Consider the following 27,989-nt stretch of genomic DNA (forward strand, 5'->3'; position numbering starts at 1 on the left):
GAACCGGTTTCAACCGGTTGCGAGTTAGTTGCTAGAGAGAGGAGAGGAGGCGCAGGCATACAACCTCTACACCGCCCCGTTGGAAAATTATCAGAGTAACGAATTAATTAGTGAATCAAGGTTTACTTTGTTTCGTAAAATGTATCGGAGTGACATATTGCAGGGTTTGCCGTGATAGTTTTGGAATCCACATCAGTGGTTCTTCCCAGCCAGACATCACTCACTGCTGGAGCTGGAGATAGTCAACGCTGCAGAAATAGGAAATCTTTCCTAATCAACAGTGATACTGAAGTACTCACTATATCTTGTAGCTTCTTTGGCAAACGCCGCTCTTTTCAGTCAGAGCCTTGGACTTTAGGTAGGTAACTGGGGTGAAGTGTGAACCTGCCATGCTGTGATTAACGTGTCTCGGTTTTACCTGCTCAAGGAATAAAATGCATTTTGCTGTGGCTATTAAGTTGTGTTATGTTGTAGTTTACGTAGCCTGTCAGCGTGTCTTTTCAGGAGCACCATAATTCAGAATGTAGTAGCATCAGTGGTATAACAAAATAGGCTTCGACTGTCTGCTAGCTCGCATTTGCCACTTTACAGGATTAGCTAAGGTTGGCTGTCAGAGAAAGTGCTTTAACTTAACCTAACTAGACGCATAACTAACCGAGGCTGCATCTCGTCACGTTACGTGCGACACTGCAGATGAACAAGTAACCAAACGCTGTGTGATTAAATCCTTGCCTCTCCCACCACAGCAGCATCATTCGTGTGCGTGATGTGAGTGGATGTCAAGTTGATGTTGCTAGGTACTTAGCGGTGGACAATGTTAACTTTATGTCCGTGTCACGTAACGTTAAAGAGTCTGAAATTGTCACCATTTAGACGAAGTGCTGCCAGTCTTTCTAGAGTGTCGCTGCAACACACAACGCCAACTTCCCCAAACATCGTTGTTCAACGACAGTGAGCAAAATTCATGTATGGGCGCCCTCCGTCACTGGTATCCTTAGTGGGAGTGGTTGTAGTCAGCATCGAAGGACCACATGTGAACAGTTTGTGCGACAAGCTGCTAACTGCTAGCTAAAAAGCTACCGGACAGGCTACCCAATGTTAGCATTCTGTCTTAAGTAATGCTACGTTAGCTCGCTGTTTACACAGCCACGTTACAGGTAATGCAAGGAACTGTCGGCGCAGTTGTAAGCTGCATTCATTATTCAGTTTTTTTAGCCACTGCTGCCTGCTAGTGTTACTTGGGTTGCCGTCGGTGTTTGGAGGAGTGAACTCCGTCACTTGCAGATGTAAACAACGTGACGTCGCCTGGTATATCCGGCACGTGGCTCGGTTAACCTTCTTAATATGGTCGTAGAAACAAGTGCTTGATTAGTAGATCAGGGTAGGCAGTATGGACGGACAGAACTCTCTGTAGCCTGCTTATTTCTCATTTGAATCTCTTGTTTCTCTTCAGTGTTATTGGCTGTGGTTTTATGACTGGTGTGTTTAACTGTTTTCAGATCAATGTTATGTGTTGCCAGTCTGGTGAAAGCCCTCCTATCACCAATAAAATAAAGATTACCTGAAGTGTTGGGGCATTTTCACAGCAACCGCCTAGTGTTAGCAGCCACAGGGTGTGATAATGGATTTATTTTGTCTTTGCTGTTCGTCCCGTACTTGCAAGTCCTGACTCTTGGCGTAGATCGGAGCGCTGTGTCCAAAATTTTCAGTCAAATTCCTCTTTTCCAAACTGAACTGCATCAGTGATCAGAGCAAAGTGACAAAACTTTCCTTTGTTTACTATTTGAATAGTGACAAGCTTGTGACACTATGAGCTTAACTTCTCAACATGACAGTCCAGTGGTGGGTCTCGGGGATTTTTGTTTCGTGGTCAGCTGTTAGGAATTGTTTCTAAACACACAGTTCACATGACTTTGCCCGCTGAATGTGTTATGTGCACTCATGACCCCTCCCTCTGCTGCTCTTGTTGCAGAGCTCTATGCCAGCAATTATGACAATGTTAGCAGACCATGCAGCACAGCAGCTGCTGGACTTCAACCAGAAACTGGATATCAATCTGCTGGATAATGTGGTGAACTGTCTATATCATGGGGTGGGACCACAGGTACGTTTTGAAGCATATGCATATTCTTTATGGGCCACCTGCCTCAAGTGTATTGTGTGTGTTTGTGTCCAATGATTTTTGCCTGGAGTGAATGGAAATGTATTTGCTTTTGACCAGCATTTTTGACAAGCTGTGTTGTTCTATGCCACAAGGGCTCTTGTCCCACACCTGACCTAAAACACACTGTAGCTTCCTTTCTTCTTTTACCCATAAAAAGCATCTGTCTAGGAGTGATATCTCCATGATAGACAAGTCTAGAGATTTGTTGTTCTGTTTTGTACAATGCATTTGCAAGTCTCTTAATGGCATTTTTGTGTTAAATCTAAAGTGACATTCATATTTGTGTTACAGCAAAGAATGGCACAAGAAGTGTTGACACACTTAAAAGAGCACCCGGATGCCTGGACGAGAGTGGACACCATCCTGGAGTTCTCCCAGAACATGAACACCAAAGTAAGCCATCTCCACTGCAAAAAGCATTGATGGAAAGACACTCAGTTGTGCTTTGAGGAAGTGTATGCTATAACAAATACAATTTGTGAAAATAAATAAATAAATAAAAAATGCTAGGCCACATTGCTTGCATGCTACGTTGCATGGTATCTGGTGGATCTTTTAACTGAACTATGCCCTGACTCTTGAGCTATGCTGGACCTCTGTGATTCTGATCAAATGAATTTTGCTGGATCAGAACATACCAGATGAATAATTGACTTTACCAGTCAACTCCTGGGGGCAGTACCATATAATGCTAAATAAGCTTTTTAAGATTCTGCACAGTCGAGTCTGAATGGGAATGAGCTCCTGCTATTTAACTAACTTTCTTGATAATACCAATCATATTAGCTGTATTAGTTTGGGTACCAGGTGGCTCTTTATGATGAAGTCAGCAGCAATGCAGGTCTCTATTTCACTGCACTTTCTACTTGATCCATCCATCGTCAAGAAAATGTCAATTATGTAGATGTTTGACATGAACAGAATATAGCACACTTGGTAATGGATTCATGCATTATAAAAGTTGCTCTTGCTTTGCTTGTTATTCAGCAAATTACCATACAAAATTAAAAGTTTAAACATACTTGAACTTACACACTTTACTACATATAAATTATGTGAAACTAAAAACAAGTCAGATTTTTGTGTCCAAGAAAAGCGAAGCTTGCAAATGGCAGCGTCAAGTAGAAAAATGTAAGTGTGCCCCAGTCCCCTTACAGGTTAGATACGGGCATATCTGCATGGCCATGGACCAGATGTATGTGCAGGCTGTTACTCTAAGTCCTTTTGATGTTTTGGTGCGTCAGGTTTGCGAGATATAGCGAGCTAAAATTACAAAAAAAGCACTGTAGACTGCTTAGATAAAGAGCCGTGGGTGAGAGCATTTACTCTGAGTAAACTCTCACTTTGAGCAGCAGGGTCAGCAATGCTTTTTACCCTCCAGTTTCTTGTCTTATAGAAATGCTGGTGCTGTGCCCACAGCATGGGCTCTGATCAGTTATTGTAGTTATAAAAACTTTTCAGCATATGTCCAGCTGCTAAAAACAACCACGTTGATGTAAACAATTTCCAATATTATCAGTTGATATAGTCTTAATGTTTCTAATTGATTATTAATAAATCATCTTTAGTCCCTCTCATCTGTTATTTGACGTTCTCAGATTTGGGTTGTGTGCCCCTCCTGTGCTCTGATACAGCTGATAAAGCAAGCTGCCTGTGAACAGGAAACCCAGTGATTAAGTCTTCCGAGCCATTCAGGGATTCACAGTCTTAACAGAACAAAATTGACTATGATACGTAAAATAATAAGCCTAATCCAAAAATCTAATACCCACAATGTAAAATGAACGTAATACTGAGTATGAAGTAAAGTGCAATACAACCACAACTTCCTCAAAGTACACAATGTGACATTTGCCTTTTTCTTTTTGGCTTGCCTGTAAGATTGCTTTTAACACTGACATTCATTACTAATGTCTGAGTTGATATATCAACAGTACTTTTTCTGGTTTTAAATTTGTAATTTGCCAAAATAAAAGGGTCATTAGAGGAAAAGAGGGAACAAAAGGTAAACACCTCTTGAATTCTGCATTTATCTTGTTTAATTAGCTTAAAAAAGTGCATTATTTGAAAGCACTTTGAACATTTGGCTTTTTCTTAGTAACTATAGTAGTTATATTTAAAAAAAAATGTAATGAATTCAAGCTGTGAATATTTGATATTAATCACAATGTTCCATTATGTTTATGGCTTGTAATAGGAAGAGAAGGGGTGTGTCATCCTGTGCATCATGACACAGCTAGGCTTTGACGGCAGGCCTCCACAAGGTCTACCCTTTTTAAATTCCCTTTGACTGAATTCTGTTCATCCGTTTCTATTGCATCTGTTTCATTGGACAGAGGGAGGGTGCAGGCTGCAGTCAGTAGGCTCCATTGTAGAGAGACAATCTGTTGATGGCTTAATTTCACCTGTAGGGATCATGGCTCTGTTCCCGCCCCACCCTCCTCTCCGTTTACAGTGCATCCTCTTCCTCTTCTCTCTTCCCCTGAGTTCTTCAGCCAAGACCCTTTAATAATGTGCTTTTGCCAGCTAAAAGCTGGCAGTTTAACTGCTGATAATTTCTCTCTTATCTCTTGTGGTGGTTTGTGCAAAGTGTGGTCGTTAAAGGTGAAACAAAACATTCCAGAAATGTGTGCAGCGCTCAAAGTGACACCTGTCACTGGTGCACAGTCATTGTGCCTGTAAGGAGATTTCACCTTTAATCTTCCAGCATCCATTGTCTGTAGCACATTGTTAATCCTGCTTTAATAACATCCTCTACTACATGTCATTCATTATTTTTTGGAATCAATGTGCTTTTGAATTGATGATCCCTACAGCTGAAACAGCCAGTTGAAGTAACATTAGATAAAAAACTAATAAATACTTTTCTTTTATTTTTTTCTTCATGCTTTACTATTAAGCAATCAGAAATTATACAGGGCATAACCTGTAGTTGGTCTTGCTGTTCCTTATGACACACCAGTTAAAGGGATGTTATTTAGGCGTACTTTCCACTTGAACCATAATCTGTATTTTAGTATTGGTGAAATTGACTCACGGTTTAGGGTTGGGTATCGATGAAATTTTATTAGTTTGGATTCTTATTGATTCTGCTTCTTATTAAGTGCTTGTTTAGATTCTCGGCATGCTGTTTGAGTAGTAAAAGAAACCAAATACCCAGAGAAACCCTCTTTATTTTCAACAGATTTTAGGCTTCCATAAAAAATCGCTGTCATAAATGAGATATTTCGTGTTTTTGTTTTTTAGGAAGAAAAAGCAAGCTGAGTATTTATATCGCACCAGTGTCCCTGTTTTATACTTGGTTTCATTGTATTCAGATGTGGTAGAGTTCGTTGATTCTGGGGAGATATGACGACAACTGAGGGCACTGAAAATGCTGCATTTTTGGTTGGCACTCAAACCAAAAACCCTCTTGCATTAAAAAAAATGCAAGGCACTGAATTGTGGGGGCGTGTTGCTTCAGGTACTGGTGAGACCACCCAATGCAACCCAGGGGGTCCCATTTGAGGAATAGATCCATGAGTTTGAAGGCATATCAGAATGCACAGTGGTTTGTGGCTTTGCACCGATGATCTTTAGAAATAAGGTCTTCATATTACAAACTAATCTACAAGGAATGTGCCCTTGCACATATGTGACTGACCGCTGCAGCAGCTTAACCAGATGATTTTGCGTTGCAGCAAAAGTTAAATCTTTATGTGGGACGATGTACAGATTTTGCTGGAGCGCTCTGCATTGGCACCTCTGCTGCACCCCTTCTGTGTCAGCAAGGTGGTTTCATTCAAATTAACGAGAGAGGAGCGTCTTTTTAAATGTTGGTCTTACTGTACACTTCATACCGTCATACTCAAAGAACCTACAAACTGTGTGTTGACACATGCACAGCCAGTGAGGTAGACAGTGGCACAACAGGTTCAAACTTTGCTCTCAGGTGTCACTAAGCCAAATCTGAACAAATTCACAGTTTCACACTGGACCCACTCCTAATTTAAAAGAAAAAAACTTCTCGATGCCCAACCCTACATAGTGTAACCTCGGTAAAAGAGCATTTAACATAGACCTTGTTATTTCTTCTAGACCATTAGACTCACACGTGGAGCAATCAGAGCCAAAGCTGGTTAATGCATTGTTGTATTTTCCTTCTGTCTTTTGCTGTCTGGTGTGACGCTGGGAGAAACAGCAGGACTTCTGCAGTGTTCCAGCTTAATGCTGCTTATAGAGATTTAAAAACCAAACTACAAGTGAATGCTCTGCATACTATGAAATCTGCATGAGATGTGGTTCAGTCCAATCCAATTTAGAAATGCAAGTTATTCCAGGCTGATCCACTTCATACTGTTTTTGGTTCGTATTGAAATTGCACAGTGCTTGTTGTTGAATGTTATAATAGCTTTATCCTAATGCTTGTCCCTCCTTGCATGTTACAGTACTATGCTCTTCAGATTCTGGAAACGGTTATCAAAACAAGATGGAAGATTCTTCCCAGGAATCAGTGTGAAGGTAACACTTAAATTTGTGCTATAGTGTTTTAATTCTGTCAGTGTCGCTGCCTTTTTAAATGTTGTGGCGTGCGGTTGCCAAGTTGAGGAGTGTTCCCCCACTAAGCATGCTGGTTTGTTTTCTTCTTGACTGGCTTGCACTGGTCGCTACAAGCCAGGTTGGATTCTACACTGAGCAGCTGTCTTATAGAGGAAACAGCCAAAACACCCCAGCACTGATTTTAGGCTTTCTGAAAGGGCATCTTTAAAGAAGTTGAAGAGCATTAGTTATGACTGCACTTGTTGCTTTAAATTGTACAGTTTTGATGTGACAGTATCTTTCAAATTACTCTGGTATTTGTGTTTGTAGGAAAATAAGACAGTCCTAGTGTTTCTTTCAGCCTCTTCATCATACTGCACCCATAGGAGTAAGAGGGACAGGACAATGCAGTTTCCCTTAAAGAATCAATTAACTAGTCAGACACATGGGGGATTTAATTAGATGTCTTTGAAAGAACTCAATATTTTCATCAATGATCACGAAGCACCAAATGCTGCTATGTATTGCATTGCCTCAGTACAGTAATTGTATATGGTTAGAGCCAAAACGGAAGGTTTTACATTTTCAGACTTTTGCCTAATTTCCAATTATGCTTTCACTCTCAATATTTACTACTCTCTCACTTTTTAAAACTAAGTGTATTGTCCTTTGTTACCACGTACTGCTTAAGACATTTTTGCATTAGATTTTAATTTTTTTTAAGAATCTGAAAACAGAGTGGGATGAAAATTTGCCTGAAAAGATTTTTGTTAGAGCAAAAAAGCGGTGATTATGAAACACAATTAATTAATGTATAAGTTGATTCTGCCTCCCTCCACTCTTCTATAATTTTGCTCAAAATTCATTTTTTCATTGACCTAAGACTTCCCTACTTCTGACCGTAGATGCCTGAATTTTGTTCAAGTGGCAAACCCAGTGCAGGGCGACCGGCAAGTATGTCTTTCCCCCCTTGTGTCAGAGTATTGCCTTGTTTTCGGCTCCGCTCACTACACCCCAGCACATAATTTTCAGAATTGAATACTTACGCAGTGTAGAAACAAGTGCGAGGGAGCTGAAAACACATTTTTGAAGATGCTCTGCTCACATTGACAATCCTAGCTGTCTGTAAAAACACCTGGGGAAGTGTAACTTCCACTGAACTGACCAAAACTTTTGCCCCATGTAAGTTCAGTGGCAGCTGCAGCCCATATCCATGTGTTTACCAACAGGCTTTGCAAGTGTATGTAAATAGAGGGCCACACTTTTTTTAGAGAACAAATGTACTGCGATAAGATTGTCAAATTCAGCTAGTTATAAGCCAGCAGACTGCTAGGGCTACTGAGTAACTTGCTCTAGGCAGCTCGTCATGTCAGGATGTGTTTAGACTTCCGTATTTTATTGGTGCATGCTAACAGTATCCCTCTGGTGTCTTTGTGTGTTTGCCAGGTATAAAAAAATATGTTGTTGGTCTCATTATCAAGACTTCATCAGATGCATCAAATGTGGAGGTGAGTTAACTTTTAAGAAATTGTATATGTGCATTTGTGTAACACAAAACAATGGCAACAGTGTAGCTGCATGTAGCTGAAACTATTCAGATGAAATGTTGGTTAATGTTTAAGCTGGAACAACATGAGAAATGGCCCAGACATACTCTTGAAATAGTTATTTTCCATAGTATCTTTAAAATTCAAATTCATTTGACAAACGTTTTAGTGTTGATGTTACCATTATCTGCACTGATGTGGTCTAAGTCTTTACTTGCCACATCCAAGGTGAGTTTCATTTAGCTGCCATTTGACAGCCACATTTAGGAATTACAGGACTCTTGTTTTTCTGTTTGTTACACTGGAGCAGCAAGTTCATCCAGCCAGTCTCAGCACAGCCATGAGTAATGCTGGTAACCATAGTGCTATGTCGTCCAGACCAAAGATGGTGACTTCAGCTGCTTTTGAAAGTGTTTTCAGCCAACTTGACCACTCCAACAACCAGGGTTGAGTTGTTACGATTGTGCTTAACCTACACTGACAACAGCTTTTTATTCCTTTCCTCTGGAGAACACCTCTTTGGTCTCTTTCCTCTACTAAACGTACATACTGAACTGTTGGCCCAAAAAAAAGAGTTTAAAATGAATCACTTGTTTGCTGCTGATGTCTGATTAGCAGCCCACCTGAACATATACATCACTCACATGAGAGAAGCCGCAAGTGACCAGACAGCTGTCTAATGGGACTCTGCTTTGAAATGAAATATATTGAAATTCAAATGTATGAGTGACCGCAGCTTTTAGAAAGACTGTTTGGTTGGATTTCACTCTGCTGTATAACGCAAGTGTTCGAAGGAGGAGCCCATTATGGCTATGTGTGTATAACTAAAGCTATGAGTTCTAACTGAATCGATGTTTTTCTCTTTTGTACCTAATATCAGCAGTACTCTTACCGTTAATGAAAACTTCCACAAATAAAATATATTTGTTGAAACAAGAGTGAAAGAAACGGTGAAACAAAGTGAAACTTTGAACACATGTTGAAAACTAAAATGGAACTGCAATTGGAGATGAGCACGACAGAGGACACTATTACCAGTAAATGTTGGGAAGCGGACATGTTTGTTTTTACCTTGAGGTTAGCTGTGGATAAGGGTCAGGTCTGGTAAGGGTAACCTATAAAAATTAGAGTGCTGCTGCCAGCAAAATCTAATTGCTGTCTGTCTCAAGCTGCTTTCCAGAAATTTTTCTGGTGTTTACAACTCTACAACACATTAAGCATTTCCTCTCCTGGTGTTGATTAAACCCCTAAAAGCTCACCCCTGTTCATCAAAGTTACACTTTTAGAATATTTTTCCATGGAAACAAAAATCCCTTCATGAAATAAAGTGATTTGGCTGTAACTTTTTAGTATGCATGGATCTATAAATATAGCTCACACCTCTATCTCTACCCACCCCTCTGCCTGCAGCTCAAGCGTACCTGCACTTGACCATCCTAACCTTAATCTTGCTAACGCTATAGTAGCACCTTGTAAGGATGACCTTTACCATGATATGCTTTCTGCGTGAACAACCTCGTGAAGTTTTCTGTCAGAAAACAACTGTAGCCATCATCCAATCCCTAATCCACGTATGAGTCTGTAGGCGAGGAACAAGATTTTGGTATCGGAAGTGTTCTGGTTTCCATTTGTACCCTGAGAAGTATTGACCAATCACATTTGAGCGGGCTTTGATTGCATGCAGCTAACAGTCCATGTGAAGAGCACAAGATGCAGAACACAGTGGCTGAGATGCAATCTTGGAACCCATCAGCTATCGTCTGATGATCTTTTTTTTTTGTTTGTTTGTTTTAGCTTTTTTAAAAATCTGTCTGCCTTCATATGTAGATACCAGTTTATAGAGAGTAGCCGAAATGTCAGGTTTAAAAGTCAAGGTGCTTATTGGATTGTAAACAATGACCAGTTGAGAGAAGAGGAAGTCTTGGCCGACATATCAGTTGACTGTTATTTGTATCATTCATATCATTATATCCACTGGCTCAACGTTGGCCCCCCAGAGGCTAAATCACCGGCTGATAGCCAGAAGGTCCAGAGATTGGTCATTATCTAATTCAGAAGTTTAGTTAACTTACAGTTTTACCTTAACTTTGTTTGTCAGCACCCTCAAGCCATATGAAATTTCATGTCAGCAGTAACTTGGCAGGACAAAAATGGCTAACATTATCTAGCGCACTGCAGATTTGTAGGACACAGCCAAAGGATAGAACACAAGAAAAATAAACCTACAATATGTTGGATCGTACACGCTGTCCCCAGGATTAATGGATGGAACAGGGTCGGACTTGAATGTAAATTTTGTGGCATAATCTATCTGTTTTTGTGTAAGATTTCAAAATGGCGTGCTGCTCTGTCTACCTCACATTTTCAGATTCTTTGGAAATACATGAAGCTCACTAGTTTTGCTCTTGCAAATTTGCAACCGAAAAACAGAACACTTCTCTGCCATCACTTTGAAAATAGTGACATGTAGGTTGCAAAATACTGATCCGAAGCTGCTGCTGGCTTCTCCTCTGCTACCCCCCCAAGGCCCCACTCAGAGTTTGATGGGATTGGTTCCTTAGGTGTGTGACGATGAAACCCCGGCTGTCTGAATCCTTCATTGGCGGGGGTCTTTAAACCAAGCTGGACAGTCACCTCCAAGGTTATTGTTGAACCAAGTTACCTGTTTTTGAACGGTAATTGGATTTGAAGTGAGGCTTGACATTCAGGTCCAAGGGTTCTGTAAACAGTCTGTTATCCAGAACAGCACTCTGCTTTTCACAGATCATACTTTCATTTAGCTTGAAAGCCATAATTTGCTGCGGTGTGAAAGAAGGTATTAACATTAGTGGAACTTCATCACTTAATAAAGTGTTATCTTTTCTGAAGGCTGTGATTTTAGGGTACATTAGACTCACAAATTTTCTTTTCACATTGAATTAACAAGTCCTAAAGTGTCGTTTACTAACCCACGTCTTTACTCCCTTGTGACAAAACGCAACATGATGGACGTCCTCTGATTCTTCTACATTTTCTTGCTGTTCTTTTTACTCACACTGCCTTTAATTGTGCCACTGTTTGGCTTAAGGCCTCAAACCCTTCATTTTGTTATTTCTGTCATATTACATTTCAAAATGTTTTGCCATTGTTCCAAATTCATTTTTTAATGATGTGATGAAATGACAGAAGCCTTGTTCTGAAACTGAGACCGTATGACTTACGTTCTTTAATCCTTTGTTGTTTTCTCTTTTTTTTTTTTTACCTTTTAGAAAGAAAAGGTGTACATTGGAAAGCTGAACATGATTCTTGTTCAGGTAAGCCTTCAGTACTAATGACAAATGAAAGAATCTTGTTAGCAAATTTACCATTTTCAGAAAACTGTGAGCTTTAGTATAAAGTTCAAAATTAAAGTGTTTTCTTCTTTGGTTTGATTTTTAAGGGGGATGCATCAAGCCAGTGTGCAAAGCTTTTTGAATTGATCAGTATTGTCTTCATGAAGCCTGGCCATTATTGTAACCCATTATTGTGGGCACCCCAGCTGATAGAAACACCTCATTGTGCTCTGTTGAAACACTGGAATGTTTTCCTAACCCCACAGTGTTGCATGTGAGTGAATTGTGGAGAGGCACAAAGAAGTGGCAGTGAACAGTTTCAATGAAGTTATCCACATTGACAGCAAGAGAGCACACCGGAGCAGGAAGCTCAGTCCTGACCAGCTACTCATATTCTACTCATTGCCTAGAACTATTGAAAGCTACTGACGGGCACTAAGGCACTTAACTGCTTGTATTACAAAGTGTATAAAGCAAAATATAACATTGTGGCTGCTGCTGGAAACTCCGAAGTCAGTGTGGTTGGTTAGTTTCTCACACAGTAACTCGTCACTGTGGTCACTGAAGATTTAGGCAGATGATTTAAATGCAGTTGGGAAGATGATTGTAAGTAATGAGTTATAGTAAAGAGATGAAGCCTTCTGTCATGTAATGTCATTGCTGGGTGTGGATTTTTTTCTGTAGCTACAGAAAGAGTGTGTGTGATTAACAGATTGAAAATATATTGTTCTGTTCACCACATTCCCCCCATCTAATGTCGACAGTTTAGCACACTGTATGTGAAAGGCAGCAGAAATAGAGATGGATACGCTGACAGTCTTTTTTTTAAGTAGAGTGTCAGGATAGCAGCTTGGCTTTGGATGTCTTACATCTGTCTTGATGCTTTTTGTAGTGATACTTTTTAACCTGAAGATGTCACTCTTAATTGGACTATCTGACTCTAAAACTGCCCATGTCAGTTAAGTTCATGAATCCTTTTAAAATTGTGTGTTAATTAATTTTTTTTTTTTTTTAAACATATCCCAGGCAAGGCAGTCAGTGTTAAGAAATTGTCACAGTGAGCTTCTAATTTGAAAGATGATCATTTCCAAGAGGGAAAACTGCAAGAAAAACAGTGCATTTGTTTTTATGGAAACATTAGGATATAGCATCTCAAGTCATTGTACATGGAGCAGTTTTTGACCAAGATGTTGTCACCATGACACACAATATAAGTAGAGAACATATTATATAACAAACAGTGTCAGTGATCATTGGACCCTCACCCCCCAGGAGAGCCCTGAATCCTTTAAAAGCTGGGCTGTAGAAATGAGCTGTTCACTGCCCTGTGCTGTCTGATCAACAAACTAGTGCACACCACTTCAGGACACTGCTGTGAGTCATTGAGATGGATATCAGAAAGGCCTTGAGACTGACAAATTAGACCACAGTGACTTATTGGTTTCCACGTTTTGAATTTTGCCCCTTAATGTAAAACAATGTCCAGGAGTGCGTGCGTGTGTGTGTGTGTCCGTGCCGGCGTGCGTGCGGGAGACCAAGACTGGCTCACTGGCTACATCAGTGACTTTGCATTAATGCCAGTGAGAATGAGTCACTGCCTGCGTCAGCTGAGCTAACATTGTTTTGGCCTTCAGGGACTGTAGAGCTCCAGATTCCACACTTGTCCTCAACAGGCTGTGTTTAAAATGTTTATGTACATATGTGTTGGATTTGTAGTAGTGTGGGCTTTGCTTGTATCATATGACTTCATAAACACAGTGTTACATTTCAGCTGTTTTACTACTTTATCCTTGTATTTAAACATTCTTCTACAAAGCAGAAACAGGGGCACAGGCTTGAATTGAGATTGAAAAGAGGAGTCGTATTTTTAGCTAGAGTCACAGATTCATCCCCTCAATTTTTCTTTTTCAGATCACATGTCCTCAGTGGAAAATGTCATTTTCTGAACCATGTAACACCAATATGTGTCTGTAGATCCTGAAACAGGAGTGGCCCAAACACTGGCCCACCTTCATCAGTGACATTGTGGGGGCAAGTCGTACCAGCGAGAGCCTTTGTCAGAACAACATGGTCATTCTCAAGCTGCTCAGCGAGGAGGTCTTTGACTTCTCCAGTGGCCAGATGACCCAGGTCAAGGCCAAGCACCTAAAAGACAGGTTAGCATGCTGCACGTTCATGATGTTAACCTCTTGTTGTTGTCAACACTTAATTACCACAGAACTACACTACAAGTCAGTCAGCATTATGCAAGTGATTTACAATTTCAGTGTTGCCTTAATTGCAGGCAGTTGTGCACTCGAATGCACACAGCCGGCACATACAGTATACAGTAAATGAGCTGCTCAGCTTGTTGTCCCTCATATCAATTGACAATTGTCAGTTGCCAAAGAGAGTTGACTGTAGTCTGTGTATCATGATATCATCCTATTTCCCAGGTTGATCAACAGTTTCTTTTGCCCCTTCTTTATTTAGTTGTTCCCACAGATGCTTATCGGGGCTGAAGTCTTGTGACTGAGGGGAAAGCTGTACAAGTTGATATCTTCTCTGTGCGCTCCCCTCGAGTTCAAATATGCTTTTCTATACAGTTTTATTCTGCATGCAGTGGCAAACGTCTGCAGGGTGCAGTAGAATTTCTCTGCGGTCTGCATTTAGTCTGTTTGTTGTTCATTGATGCAGCTCACCTGCATAGTTGAAGCATTCTCACACTTGCCTACATCCAAATACTGTTTTATTGCAGAGACAACCACCGTGACTGAAATAATGACAGTCTCCACTTATATAAGGAAAAAGTGATACACTTCAGGGGAGAGAAACTGATCAGACAAAAATTAGAAGCCCTATTTCAGGCAGGAAAAGTCATAATTGATCTGCCATTGTTTCACCATTAACTAGAAAGCTAATTGATCACAGAAATGCCATAGAATGTGTCAGATCTAGCTCAGCAGATGACCGCGATTGATCAGTCACATCTAGACATGCGTTCCACATTAAGCATCGAGACGAAGTTAGTTTGAACCTTTGTATTTTTATTTCAGTATGACCTCATGAAAGATGGATTATAATCTGACTGTCTTAAATGCAAGAATATATCTAAAGTGTCAGCATCAAAATGTACTCTATGCATAAAGTATGTCCCACAATGTTTCCTCTCTTCTTTCAGCATGTGCAATGAATTCTCCCAGATATTCCAGCTTTGCCAGTTTGTCATGGTATGTGAATCCTCATCTCTTACATTTTAGCATTGTTGGACCATCCTCATCACTGGTTCCTCACCAGTGTTTGTTTTTCAGCTGTTTGTTGTCTCATTGGTTGCACCTTAGGAAAATTCCCAGAATGCCCCCCTGGTCCACGCCACTCTGGAGACGCTCCTACGTTTTCTCAACTGGATTCCTCTGGGGTACATCTTTGAAACCAAACTGATCAGCACATTGGTGTATAAGGTGTGTACACAGATGCAAACTCTGTCAGTAGTGAACTTGAGTCGTAGGACTGAGATACCATAAACTGCTGAGCAAACCTTCCAACATGGATTTGTTAGCAGCGATGAAGTAAAGCATATGCCAAGCGTAAAAGTACTAAACATAATTGCTACTGTTGTACATAAGTGGTTAACCAAAATAGTCTTTAACTAATCATCTTTTTCACCTGTTTTCAGTTCTTGAACGTGCCCATGTTTCGCAATGTGACACTGAAGTGTCTCACAGAGATTGCCGGCGTGAGCGTCAGCCAGTATGAGGAGCAGTTTGTCACACTCTTCACCCTGACCATGTGTCAGCTCAAACAGGTGGGTTAAATAATCAGCTCGGATAAGACCACGCTCAAATTCAGACTTCTTGTCATAAAAACACTAATTAAGATTTAAATCTGATCCATATTCCTGTAGATGTTGCCTCTGAACACCAACATTCGACTGGCCTACGCCAACGGGAAAGATGACGAACAGAACTTCATACAGAACCTCAGTCTGTTCCTCTGTACTTTCCTTAAAGAGCATGGGCAGCTCATTGAAAAGCGACTCAACCTCAGAGAAACATTAATGGAGGTAAGAGAAAACACTGTTAGTTGCAGGGACACATTACAGTGGAGTAATGGTTCGTCTAGACAGGCTGCGCAGAAGAAACTATTGACGCATAAACAAATCTAAAAAGTGTCTCCTGTGGATCATCCATGGACGAACTGGTCTCTTGTTCTCTTTCAGGCCCTCCACTACATGCTTCTGGTGTCTGAGGTGGAAGAGACTGAGATTTTCAAAATTTGTCTGGAGTACTGGAACCATCTGGCTGCTGAGCTCTACAGAGAGAGTCCCTTCTCAACGTCCACGTCCCCCCTGCTCTCTGGCAACCAGCACTTTGACGTGCCACCACGCCGACAGCTCTATCTTCCTGTACTCTCCAAGGTACCATACACAGCCAAGTGCCTTCGACTTTAACGCACATTGTGTAACATTTTGCATTAAAATGACCAAATGACTAGACCTATGTTATATATTTTGCTGAGTTGTGTACTTCCATAATACACAAACAAAAAGTTTCATTTTGTCGCCTCCAATATCAACAGGGGAAGCACAAGATGATACTTCAGAGAGTGAGGGAGGAAGTCAGTGCAAGCTTTCAGTACAGTACCTTGAACATGAACATGATTTCTGCCAAGTCATGGCGGATAGGTTTTCATTGGCCATGGTGATTGTTTAACAATGAAGACAACAGCTCCCACAATCCCATGCGATTTTGTTTTGATAGAGACACCCCTAGTGGCAGAAATTATATTCTGTGCTTATAAATACCTCCATGGAGTCCATTAATTGCTGATTATCAACACCTTGAAGGGCATTCCTGCTTATACCGTGCTCACTTGTGAAAGAAAAAAACAAGACCAGTTACATTTTCGTGTGTTTTGCAATCAAAATCACAAGTTTTTCACAAGACATAACGCATTTTCTCCAAGGTAACATCCGAGGGTTTGGCTTAATACCTTGAACAAATATTAAATAGATTAGATACAACTTGGGAATGGAAATATTTCCAGACCGCACAGCTCATAGAACTCTTTGGTTCAGCTGTGAGTGAGAAAGCTAATGTTATGCTACCAAGATTCAAAGTCAGTAACATTGGCTACCATCGACAAACAGTAAATAAAATTTGACGGTATTTTTAACAACAAGACAAACTAGCTAGCCAACTATGTCATTGTCCCTACATCAGTATCAAGATGTTCACAAACAAGTGATAGACCATGTGTACTGTCAGCGAATGGAATGTGAGATGATCGCTTATTGATACAAAGTATCAGTAAGGACAGAGGGGCAGTGTAAGTACGACTTTAAACACTGAACTGGTGGCCTTGAATCTGGTCTCAGTCATGACATTGAATTCAGTTAAATGATGGTTAATACCTCAGACTCCTACAGCAGCATGAGCCTCCTGCTGGGTCTCTCAGTGTGTTAACTCCCTTTTCATTGTGTGTGTGTGTGCACATGTGTGTTGATCTCATCTTTCTCAAACTCTATTTGATTTAAGTCTCCTGGTGTGAACTCCTTGTGCTGTTTCTCCCTTTTCTTTTCAAAATCTCTTCCTTCAGCTACATCCTAGTCATCAAAGTAGTCACGTTCTCCAAATAGGTTAAAAGAAATGTTGAAGTCGCTCATTGCTGTAATTAGATGCTAGCTTGTTAACGTGTTGCAGTAAATTGTAAACAGAGGCTTTGACTGCGTCCCTGTTATACCTGATATATATTATCACTAAACCCATGGTATAAAATGAATGAATGCATTGTTGGGGTGTCAACAACAGCAACATGGCCTTAAGATGACAAACTCAACGTCAAGTGTTTGGAATTTGCATTGTTGTAGTTAAATTTATCAATGCAAAGTTTTCTTCTAAGAAACATTTCTTATTTACGAGTTCAAGATGGCACAGCGTTGAGTGTTTAAGGGTGCAGAAAAGTTTTTCAGTTTATGGGACCTACAGTCTTAGCTCGCAGTCATACTAGAATCAGTTGGCACTGGTCAAGCAACAGGTGGCTGGTCAACTGCTGCCAAAAGAGTTGCTAGTTACATTACTGAAAAACTGCAACTTGTAAAGCAAAATAACATCAGATGTTAATTCCTCTGTGGTGATAATATCTTCAATTCAGTATCTGTATGTAGCTTTTAGAGTGCCACCTCATTGTATCTTGTTTTCTAATATGTATGCCCATACAGGTTGCACACTGATATGTGTGAGAGCAGCGAGGCAGCTCTGTGATGAGTGTGCATGCTGACAGGTGTTTATCTCTCATGACAGGTGCGTTTGCTGATGGTAAGTCGGATGGCCAAGCCAGAGGAGGTGTTGGTTGTGGAGAATGACCAGGGAGAGGTGGTCAGAGAGTTCATGAAGGACACTGATTCCATCAACCTCTACAAGAACATGAGGGAAACCCTTGGTATGATTTAACAATGAGAGCATCTAAGTCCATAGCCACTGCCATTATCCCAATTGACTTTTTCTTGGCCACTTGCCATTTTTTTTAAATTGATTTTGACCACAAACAGTGAGGAAATATTGTAAGACAATAGAGCTCTGCTGACGGGGGCCTTTTTACGTAGAGTTTGTATGTTCTTCTCCTGTTTCTGCATGGGGTTCTAGTCCAGAGACAAGCAGGTTAGATTGAATGGAAACTCATAGATCACTGCGTATCTGTTGGGAAACACACAGCTGGATAGACACACACATAGCTACGCACATAGATGGATGTAGAGAAATCTTTGATTTTATTCTTCCTGCTCTATCTACACTAATGGCTGCTTATAGCATTGGCTATCTAAAATCAAACAATCGTAATGATTATATTGACTCCAGGGTCATAAGATAGTAGCCATAATGCACCAGCTTCTGGTACAAATGTTTTTCTATGGATATATTGATCAATGTCAGCACACTGGCAAAACATTTCACTGTCCCTTTTTCATGTGCACATTTTGTCCTTGTTCACAGCTGCATAGAAATGTGCTTTTGGCTTTAACTTTACATGGTTCACATGCTGAGTGCAAATCTGCTTTGTGTTCTGTCATCCTGCAGTGTACTTGACTCACCTGGACTATGCAGACACAGAACGCATAATGACAGAAAAACTTCACAACCAGGTGAACGGCACTGAATGGTCCTGGAAGAACCTCAACACGTTGTGCTGGGCCATCGGATCCATCAGTGGGGCTATGCACGAAGAGGATGAGAAGAGGTTCCTGGTCACTGTCATCAAGGTAGAAAGGGGACCAAGATGCTTGTTGTGTTTGTTGAAAGGCTCTACCAAGATCTACCAAAGATGGGTTTTTTACCATTTTGATGCTAAGCACTAAGGCTGACCCAGTTTATGTGTCTGTGATGGTGAAAAACCTTCTGTTTGTCTCAGGATCTGCTGGGTCTGTGTGAGCAGAAGAGAGGAAAGGACAACAAGGCTATAATAGCCTCCAACATTATGTATATTGTTGGCCAGTATCCACGCTTTCTCAGAGCCCACTGGAAATTCCTCAAAACTGTGGTCAACAAACTCTTTGAGTTCATGCATGGTGAGAGAGATGGTTTATTAGTAGTTTCTTAAACTTAACTTTTAAATGTCATGTCTTGAGACTTTGTTAATTTTGAAGTAAGTTACTATCACACTCCATGACTCTCCTTCATCAGAGACCCACGATGGTGTTCAGGACATGGCTTGTGACACCTTCATCAAGATCGCCCAGAAGTGCCGGCGCCACTTCATCCAGGTGCAGGTGGGAGAGGTGATGCCCTTCATCGACGAGATCCTCAACAACATTAACACCATCATCTGTGACCTTCAGCCTCAGCAGGTCAGTAAATGGATGTTCATGAGAATTGTGCTTGGGAAGGATTTCTCTTGTTTGCTTTTGCCCAATCAAGTTACATGCTGACACATTTTCCTGTTTGTGTTCAGGTGCACACGTTCTATGAAGCAGTAGGTTATATGATTGGGGCCCAGACTGATCAGGCTGTTCAAGAGCATCTGATAGAAAAATACATGCTGCTGCCCAATCAAGTGTGGGACAGCATCATCCAGCAGGCCACCAAGGTAAGAGACCACTATACTACCACATACAGACACATGTTATCCAATATACCAGTCTATATGTCTGTGACACACAAACAAGAACACTACGTGAGTCTGTAATCTGCTACATCCCTCTTCCTGCTGCTCCCTCAGAACGTGGACATCCTGAAGGACCCAGAGACTGTGAAACAGCTGGGCAGCATCCTGAAGACCAACGTCAGAGCCTGTAAGGCTGTGGGACACCCGTTTGTCATCCAGCTGGGACGGATTTACCTTGACATGCTCAACGTCTACAAGTGCCTCAGTGAGAACATCTCTGCTGCCATTCAGACAAACGGTAAGGGAGGTGTGTGTTTGTGGTCATACAGCTCACTGATAACATCTCAGTGTTGTTCACAGAATGTGTGTCACATACATGAAGCTTGTTATACACATGTGATACTATGTGAGTGTCGCTAACATTAACATAAACAAGAGAATGTGATCAAGTAGCAGTTCTGATGGTATGCTGTGTCTCGTGTTGCAGAGATAGTTCCTGAAATTAGCATGATAACCAGTTAGCTGGGGCCCGTCCTGTCTCGTAATACCACTTCCCACTGTCCCCAAAGAGGTGATACTCTGGTAGTAAAGCCCCCTGCAGTTTCAGCTTGGAGATGTATGCGCATTTCCTGTGCCTCACAAGCATTCTTAGCTAATAGATAAACAAAATAAACTCAGGAAATGTCCAGAAAGGAAACATTCTCACACCTATTTTGAGCTTAACTGTCAAATTAACTCATCGTAAAACACACTTCAATCAAACTCAACAAAATAAAACTCGCCGAAACTGTCTTATTGCAACAATCACCAACTCTGGTTTGGTTCTGGAGTTGGGTGTGAAAATATTCCAGCTCTAGACGCTGCTTTTCCATGCTGATGAGTCAATCCTGGTTGGAGCTGCTGTAAATCACCTCGGCACCATTTTCCCTGTCATCAAACTGGCCTCTGTCGGTTTTCAGTGATGTTCCTCCAGTTTGACATCTTAAATGTCTCCATTGTGTCTCTAGGATAGGAACAGAAGTGTCCAATGTTTGTGCAAGTCTTGTTTGGGTTGTGTACAGATCTGTTCACTGCAGTGAGACTGGTAGAAACAGCATGGCCTCAGTATGTTGCCAGTTGTGAAAAATACCCCATTGCTTTCTATACCATGTGTTAGTGCTTCATGCTGAAAGAGTTTGGAAATGAAAGATCAAGCAATGCTCACTCACACAAACTATCATTTTGTCTTTTTTTGGTTGGTCCTGTGGTTGCAATGGATGTGTTTTATTATGGCCTTCACTTGCACTTACAGTCGTCGCACAGAAGCATTTTAGTATTTTGTCATTCTGTAGTGGCATTTTGTTTGTGGGCCAGCAGGACTGTGTCCTTTTTTTGTTCTCTTGCATGCGCCTGTTCTGGTGACTCATCTCTGAGTCTTCCTGTGCTTAAACGGGAGAAGAAGTGCCGTATGAGGTCTGTCAGTTCCGATCAAGAATCAGAGATTTTTGCATTCGCATTGGTCAAGACAGAAATGACAGTCTGCAGGAGGAAGAAATCCTGTTCAAAGACTAACCAGACCTTTCAGAGGAAGATGTGTTGGTCAGCTGCCTTTTTATAGAATAGGACATAATTATCGAATTGATATAGTGCAAAGGAAGTGGCTTTTCAAAAGAAAGGAAACAAGTCATTAGACTACGATTGAAGCCCAGCTCACCACACCTGATGATGTATCCTGACCTGTAGAGATTGGTGATAATCCAGTGAATCAGAGAGAAATCAAGAAAATTCATCACATTAATGGAAAATTTCTGCAAGTCTAGTATTGCATTAAGCAGTCCTGCTCGGTGATTTGCAGCATTGCCAACAATGGCCTAAATGTTGAAATGGCTTAGTATAAGTGGAGATACTATATTAAAGGTAGAGCTACAGTACCTCGGTATCTGTCATGCCATTGCTTGAACATAATCTTAGTGCTCTGGGAAGTAGAGGAGCATTTACTTAGTGATAATGTGCAGCAAAGGAGAGGAAACTCTTACTCACATCCTCACAAGGAAACAATACATTATTACACAAAATGTGAGGACATTTTCTTCATATACTATTTTCAATATGTGTGCTTCCTCTTTGTGTTACAGGCGAGATGGTGACGAAACAGCCCTTGATCCGGAGTATGAGAACAGTGAAACGAGAGACGCTGAAACTGATCTCCGGCTGGGTCAGCCGATCAAACGACCCACAGATGGTGAGACATTATTCTGAAATCCATCGAAACATGGAGGACGACCTGATATTTCTCAAGTTGTCTTGAGGAACATTAGCCCTGTTTTGGGGTGGTGAACATTCCACTCTAAATTGACAAGAAAATGAATATTACAAGGTACTTTAATAAAGAAGTTAATGTAGTCTTGAGCAAACAGCAGTGATGTATTTTTGCTCTGTACGTCCTCTAGAGATACTACACACTGTGGCAATCAGTGACGACTGACAGTAGAAAAGAAGTCGAACTAGTCCAGCTGATATTTTTAGATCAAACACAACCATTTAATTTCCTCATGGCAGACTTGGCCGTTTCCGCCCTCAGCTGTGTTTTATCTGCACAAATAAACAAATAAAGGTGGGGTGAGTCATTCTGGAGATAGAATAGATTGTTGATATCTCCTGACGATCTACTACCTGTCTGTCGTGTGTGCGCGGCCACACAACTGTTTTCCAGCCAATCGGCAACAGGTGGCGTTTTTGCTCATGCGTAGGACAAGGGGAGGGTGATGAGGGGAGCCAGAGAGACGGTAAATCTGTCATGTTAACATGTTATCGCCTTGGGAAGAAGGAGAGATGGCAGTGTCAACTGTCTGTCCTCTAAAAACTCCCTGACTTTCAATATTCATAGTGTATCTGCAGGTGAGGACTGGTCATTTTTCGGAGTTTCTAGACGAATGGTAGCTACGCCTTTTGTAATGTGCCTGACAGAAGTGAGGCTTACTTGAATTTCTTTCCAGCACCGAGCTTTAAAAGGTGGATGCTCCTGTTTTTCCCCTCTCTGTTGTTGGTGTGTTGTTCCCTGCTGATCCCTCCTGTTGTTTTCCAGGTAGGGGAGAACTTTGTTCCACCGCTGCTGGACGCCGTCCTAATCGACTACCAACGCAATGTCCCTGCTGCCCGTGAGCCCGAGGTCCTCAGCACCATGGCAACCATCGTCAACAAGCTGGGGGGACACATCACCAGCGAGATACCCCAGATCTTTGATGCCGTCTTCGAGTGCACCCTAAACATGATCAACAAGGTAAGGCACAATGATCAAGCAGACACAGTTAACCGACTCATCATTTTAGTTATCCAATCAAAAAACAGGAACATTTTTCTAAACATGTGATACCGATAGTGATGTTTGTGTTTCTTATTCTGATCTGTAACAATGGACATCGATCAGCATAGTCTAATATAAGGCAGATCCGCCCCTGCTTCGATGAAAATCTGAACCCTTCCAGTGCAGCGGGTGATTGAGCACCTTTGTCATCAAGAAAACTAACATTTGAATGAGCAGGTTTCATTTGTGCATCGACAAGTAATCTACATGGTGTGGCCTTCACTGCAGTCTGTTTATCACAGTGCTGTTTTGTTTGTGCACTTTGACCTGTTGGGTCACTGTTTCATGTATGTATGGATTTTAGATATCAGTTGACAGGACAGCAGTCTTTCAAAGACGTGTGACAGGTTACATCTTAAAGGCATATACTGTACATCCTGTACATGCAGTTGGCAGTTGCAATCCAGGCACAATGAAGATTGAATAAAATAAGCATAAAATAATAAAATAAATACAAACCTCAGGTTTGTACCCCCACTTAAAATAATTGTAATTTTTAGAATGTTCTTCAATTCTAGTGTCTTTTTAGGATGAAGTGATGGTCGGTTATTTCAGCCCTGAACCGTGTCACCTGGAAGACAAACCCCGGGGCTTAAAATGTCTCTTCACCTCACCACTCGCTGCTGCTTACTAGACGTGTATGTTAAATTGCTGTGAGGCATAGTAATAACCGAGGGCAATCCAGATAAAGAGTGTCAACATTTTCATCCAATCACATGCACAGTAAGAACAATGTTCAGAGAGACTTCAGTTGGAGAACAAGCCTGAAACAATGAGGGAGGGGGACAAGAATAGGACTTTGAAAAGTGAGGGGGGCGAGTCCCTCGTGTTAAATTATCTATTAGTAAGTAGGAGTGTTTGTAAACTTGTCTGTTGTTTTTTCCTGCTAGAACTTTGAGGAGTATCCAGAGCACAGGACCCACTTCTTCTACTTACTCCAAGCTGTAAACTCTCACTGCTTCCCTGCGTTCCTCGCCATCCCCCCTGCCCAGTTCAAACTGGTGCTGGACTCCATCATCTGGGCCTTCAAACACACCATGAGGAATGTGGCTGACACTGGTATGGCCGCTGATGCACCCATTTTACTGCATGTGTTCATGTTCACATTGAGCAACAGTGCCCGGAGCGTGAATACTGAATGATGTGAAACAATCTGGGGGCTGTGTTTTATCATGTCGTGAGGACACAGTGTGTCACAGGTGGGGTTAATCTTCAACAGCAAGAACATGTTTGAAGAAATGTGACACTGCAGGTGTGCTGTGATACTTCACCTCAGCCATGTTCAGAAGCGCTCGCTGACATTTGCTAGTCCGGTCATGCTTCAGTCCCAGCAGTGATGTACAGGTATAATGTTCCTGTGTGAGGACGTGAGGACTGAACAGGAAGCTGTCCCCCTGTTTCTGCTCATCCAGGTCTGCAGATTCTGTACACGTTGCTGCAGAATGTGGCCCAGGAGGAAGCCGCCGCTCAGAGTTTCTACCAGACGTATTTCTGTGATATCCTACAACATATCTTCTCTGTGGTCACCGACACGTCACACACTGCCGGTGAGTCCACACGCACGTGAGCTGCAGGGACACCAAGGAGCACACAGATACGAGCGTCTTCGAAAGAAAGTGGCTAAAGATGAGTAATGCAGGCGTCTTGAGTAACGGTGCGTGTGTTGCTGTGTGTCCTGCAGGCCTAACGATGCATGCGTCCATCCTGGCCTACATGTTCAACCTGGTGGAGGAGGGCAAGATCACCACTGTGCTAAACCCTGCCAGCCCCACCAACAACCAGGTGTTCATCCAGGAGTATGTGGCCAACCTGCTGAAGACTGCCTTCCCTCACCTACAAGAGTGAGTATGAACACACACGCACACACGCACACACACAATGTCTGTGATGCACGTTTATGACGGCTGTGCCTGTGTGTGCTCTTTGCTTGTGTTAGTGCTCAGGTGAAGGTGTTTGTGACCGGGCTGTTCAGCTTAAACCAGGACATTCCTGCCTTCAAGGAGCACCTTCGGGACTTCCTTGTCCAGATTAAGGTGAGTTTGTCAAAGTGTACAAATCATGTCCAATGCTCTGCTCATTCATAAGTCAGCTACTGTTGGTGTCACAATAATGGATTTGAATAGAAGAACCAGTTTTTTTTAATACAGCGTGTCATCTCTTCTCTGTGGCGAAAACACACACAGACCTCTGTGTTTGATTTCATGTACGGTATTTGAATTGTGTGTCCATGTGTATCTTTGTTGAGAAGTTAACTAAAGTGAACAAGGCCCTGCATAGCTGCAGCTTTGCTGTTTATTGTCTACGCTGCAGAGGCTTTGTCACTTCACACAGAGGTTATCAGGGACTACATAGTTAGCTGCTTAGCTGTTGTTTCCAAATATAACATTTTCCTGCATGGCCAGGTTGTCCTTCTAAGTATATGTGGTGCTGTGCCAGCTTATTGTTATTGTCAAACTGTGTGTGAGTGACAGAGGACGTGCTCCGTGGTTTCTGTTCTACTGATTGGTCAGCTGTCAGGCAGTTTTAGATGATTTCATGTCACCTGAGGCTCTGGGAAGTTTACTTTTCTGACATTTCTTGGACTAAAAGAGACTAATCCGTTAACTGTAAAATGAATTGATTATGGAAATTAGTTGCAGCTGCAGTCAGGATCCTGCAGCAGGAGAAGCCTGACAGTGTAAACCCTGCAGCTGACCGCAGTGTTTCCTTCTCTGTTCTCTGCTGCTGTTCCAGGAGTTTGCAGGCGAGGACACCTCAGACCTGTTCCTGGAGGAGAGGGAGGCATCTCTTCGCCAGGCCCAGGAGGAGAAACACAAGATCCAGATGTCAGTCCCGGGCATCCTCAACCCGCATGAGATCCCTGAGGAGATGTGTGACTGAGCGGCAGCTCAACCAAACTGTACAGTACTACAAACAAACAAACAAACAAACAAACAAACCCTAACCACAGCAACCACAACAAAACCCAAGAGAGGCACTTGAGTGTGGCGGGAGGCCGCTCACCCTCTGCAGAGCGGCCATCCCATTGGATGTTTGTTGACCAAAACAATGCCAACCATATGTAAATGATTACCGCGTCACCCTGTGGCCCTTTTTACATAATCTGCGTTTTCTATGGAGACTTTTTGTGTAATATCTTTCCAATCTAAGCTTATGTTTTGTTGGTCTGGCCCATCCCAAGACCTGCATGATGAGGTTGTAACGATTAGGACGACTTAACCATCTTGTTTTTGTTCTGTTCCCTCCACCTCCACCATGTTCTTTGTCCCAGCTCTTCTCTTTGCCCTTATATTTGTTTATATATAAATATATTATATATACAGTCTGAGCAGGGGTTTTGTGAAAAACGGCATATCTGTCAAGTTGGCATAGAGGCTTCTAGACCTGTGGCGTGACAGACAGGAAGTGGTCTTTTAGAGGCGCACGCACCGCTTGTTTGGTGCCCCGCGGCATTGTGGGGGAATGTGAATCTAACGGATAATGAATGAAGGTCGAGAGATGCTGCTTCATGGATCAGCATCTGTTGCTCATGAGTTATGCTTCACCTAAAAAAAAAAAAAAGGGTTTGGCTGCTGCAGGAGGTTTTTTTTTAGGGAAAGCAAAACTGAATATGTGCATATCATCCCAATTGTATAGCATCTTTAATACCATGGGAACATTTTTTTCCTTTTATTCTATTGTTTCTTTTTGTTGTGGGTGTGTGCGCGTGTGTGCTGTCGCCTAGTCGACATCAGCGTTTTGTTTTCCTCTAAGAGGATTGTTGCTCATTTGTGAGCCTTCATTAATGGGATGTTTTAAGGAAGTGGCGGAGGTATTTATGGGTTCTTAGTTGGTTGCATCTTTATAACAACTCCTGTTTAACTCAGAAGGCTTTGAAGATTTGGAATTGTACTAATTTAGATTGTTTACCATGCAGTAGTGCTTCAAGACACTACCTTTAGAGCAAAATGAAAAATAAAACTGGGTTTACATTTAATTTTGTATTTTTGCATTTTTCATTTGTACCTGTTTGAGTTCTGTCCAAATAAACAAAAGGCTTTTTGTCCAGAGAGCAAATGAATTGCCAACGAGTTTAATTAGGAAAAGAATGTATAAATCCAAATAAGTACCCAATCTCTAATGGCAAATTTCCCTTCTCAAGGTGTTACATTTGTTGTGAACTTTTTGAACTGATTAAAGTTGAGAATTTTATAACCCTGCCTCTGCTCACATTTCTTCCCTCCACAGCAGAGACCCATTTTACAGGAACTGACGTTAACTAACTCAATGTGTTTAAGTTCTCCTCCACTGAAAAATTCGTTTTGCTTATTGTTACTTGGATGTTTGGGCTTCGCCGTGCACAATGATGCATGTGCAGAGTCACTTTCACACTCAGTTAAACATCTATGCACACATGACTTTGAGACATCTCTAGTTTTAGTTTGGAAGCCAGTTGTGGTTCAATATGCAGCTCAGAATGATGTGGAAGCCTCCAACACAAGGAGACGTCAGTTCAGTAGTTCATCTTAAAACAAAAAATTTGCATATTCATAGATTCATGTGTTTTGTGTTGTTTTTTTTTGTGGAGGCAATTTAACTTTTTAGTGGAAATCATATCAGATGCAAATTATTCCAAGCCCAGACTTTTTGTATCTTCTAACGTGTGGACGGGATCTTTAACAAAGACAACAGAAACACAACATAATGTCGAGTTTAGAATTCTTCACTGTTCTGTGAAATTAGTCGAAGCCCTGCAGACTGAAAGGTTTGGAGCAGATGAACTGACAGTGTGGTGTTGTTGTCCTGAGATATGGAAAAGTAACATTAGGATTTCTGTTTAAGACATTTATCCACGCTGACAGTGAACCAGTGGCAGAGGCTGTCTGTACGTCTGTGTTGTTTGGTGTGTGGCGTCCTCTGACAGACATCAGTGAAATGACTAGTTTTCAAGGACTTTTCATTGAATGCTTCTGAGTGGATGCATATTTAGAATAATCCAATCAGCTGGTCAACAGCAACATTTAGCAGTTTCTCTTTAGGTACTGACT

General features: G+C 41.6%; 1 protein-coding gene across 2 annotated transcripts; it reads left to right on the forward strand.

Annotated features, from left to right (window-relative positions):
• Window positions 1-27,161, forward strand: xpo1b (exportin 1 (CRM1 homolog, yeast) b). 2 transcript variants are annotated; one of them, XM_070977418.1, is made up of 25 exons: window positions 1-358; window positions 1,973-2,104; window positions 2,456-2,557; window positions 6,592-6,664; window positions 8,129-8,190; window positions 11,478-11,522; window positions 13,515-13,696; window positions 14,701-14,749; window positions 14,861-14,980; window positions 15,196-15,324; window positions 15,424-15,582; window positions 15,739-15,936; window positions 17,822-17,960; window positions 18,596-18,777; window positions 18,927-19,083; window positions 19,199-19,362; window positions 19,467-19,601; window positions 19,734-19,917; window positions 21,734-21,840; window positions 22,684-22,878; window positions 23,853-24,021; window positions 24,375-24,509; window positions 24,644-24,803; window positions 24,899-24,995; window positions 25,696-27,161. In XM_070977418.1, exons 2-25 carry the CDS (start codon window positions 1,979-1,981, stop codon window positions 25,840-25,842), a joined length of 3,216 nt encoding a protein of 1,071 aa, XP_070833519.1. In that variant the 5' UTR covers window positions 1-358; window positions 1,973-1,978; the 3' UTR covers window positions 25,843-27,161. The 2 variants fall into 2 exon arrangements, with proteins under 2 accessions (XP_070833519.1, XP_070833520.1); XM_070977419.1 differs by lacking the exon at window positions 1-358 and adding an exon at window positions 7,588-7,636 and having other exon boundaries at window positions 2,071-2,104.
• Window positions 27,162-27,989: the final 828 nt, after the last annotated feature.

The sequence above is a fragment of the Chaetodon trifascialis genome, chromosome 13 (genome assembly GCF_039877785.1).
Source record: "Chaetodon trifascialis isolate fChaTrf1 chromosome 13, fChaTrf1.hap1, whole genome shotgun sequence".
NCBI lineage: Eukaryota > Metazoa > Chordata > Actinopteri > Chaetodontiformes > Chaetodontidae > Chaetodon > Chaetodon trifascialis.

What these genes read in the sequence shown, in the direction of transcription:
- xpo1b (XM_070977418.1), top strand. Translation starts at nt 1,979, where the DNA reads ATGCCAGCAATTATGACAATGTTAGCAGACCATGCAGCACAGCAGCTG. An exon ending in TCCTGGTCACTGTCATCAAG is followed by an intron (nt 18,778 to 18,926) that starts GTAGAAAGGGGA and finishes TGTTTGTCTCAG; the next exon opens with GATCTGCTGGGTCTGTGTGA. An exon ending in GTGACCTTCAGCCTCAGCAG is followed by an intron (nt 19,363 to 19,466) that starts GTCAGTAAATGG and finishes GTTTGTGTTCAG; the next exon opens with GTGCACACGTTCTATGAAGC.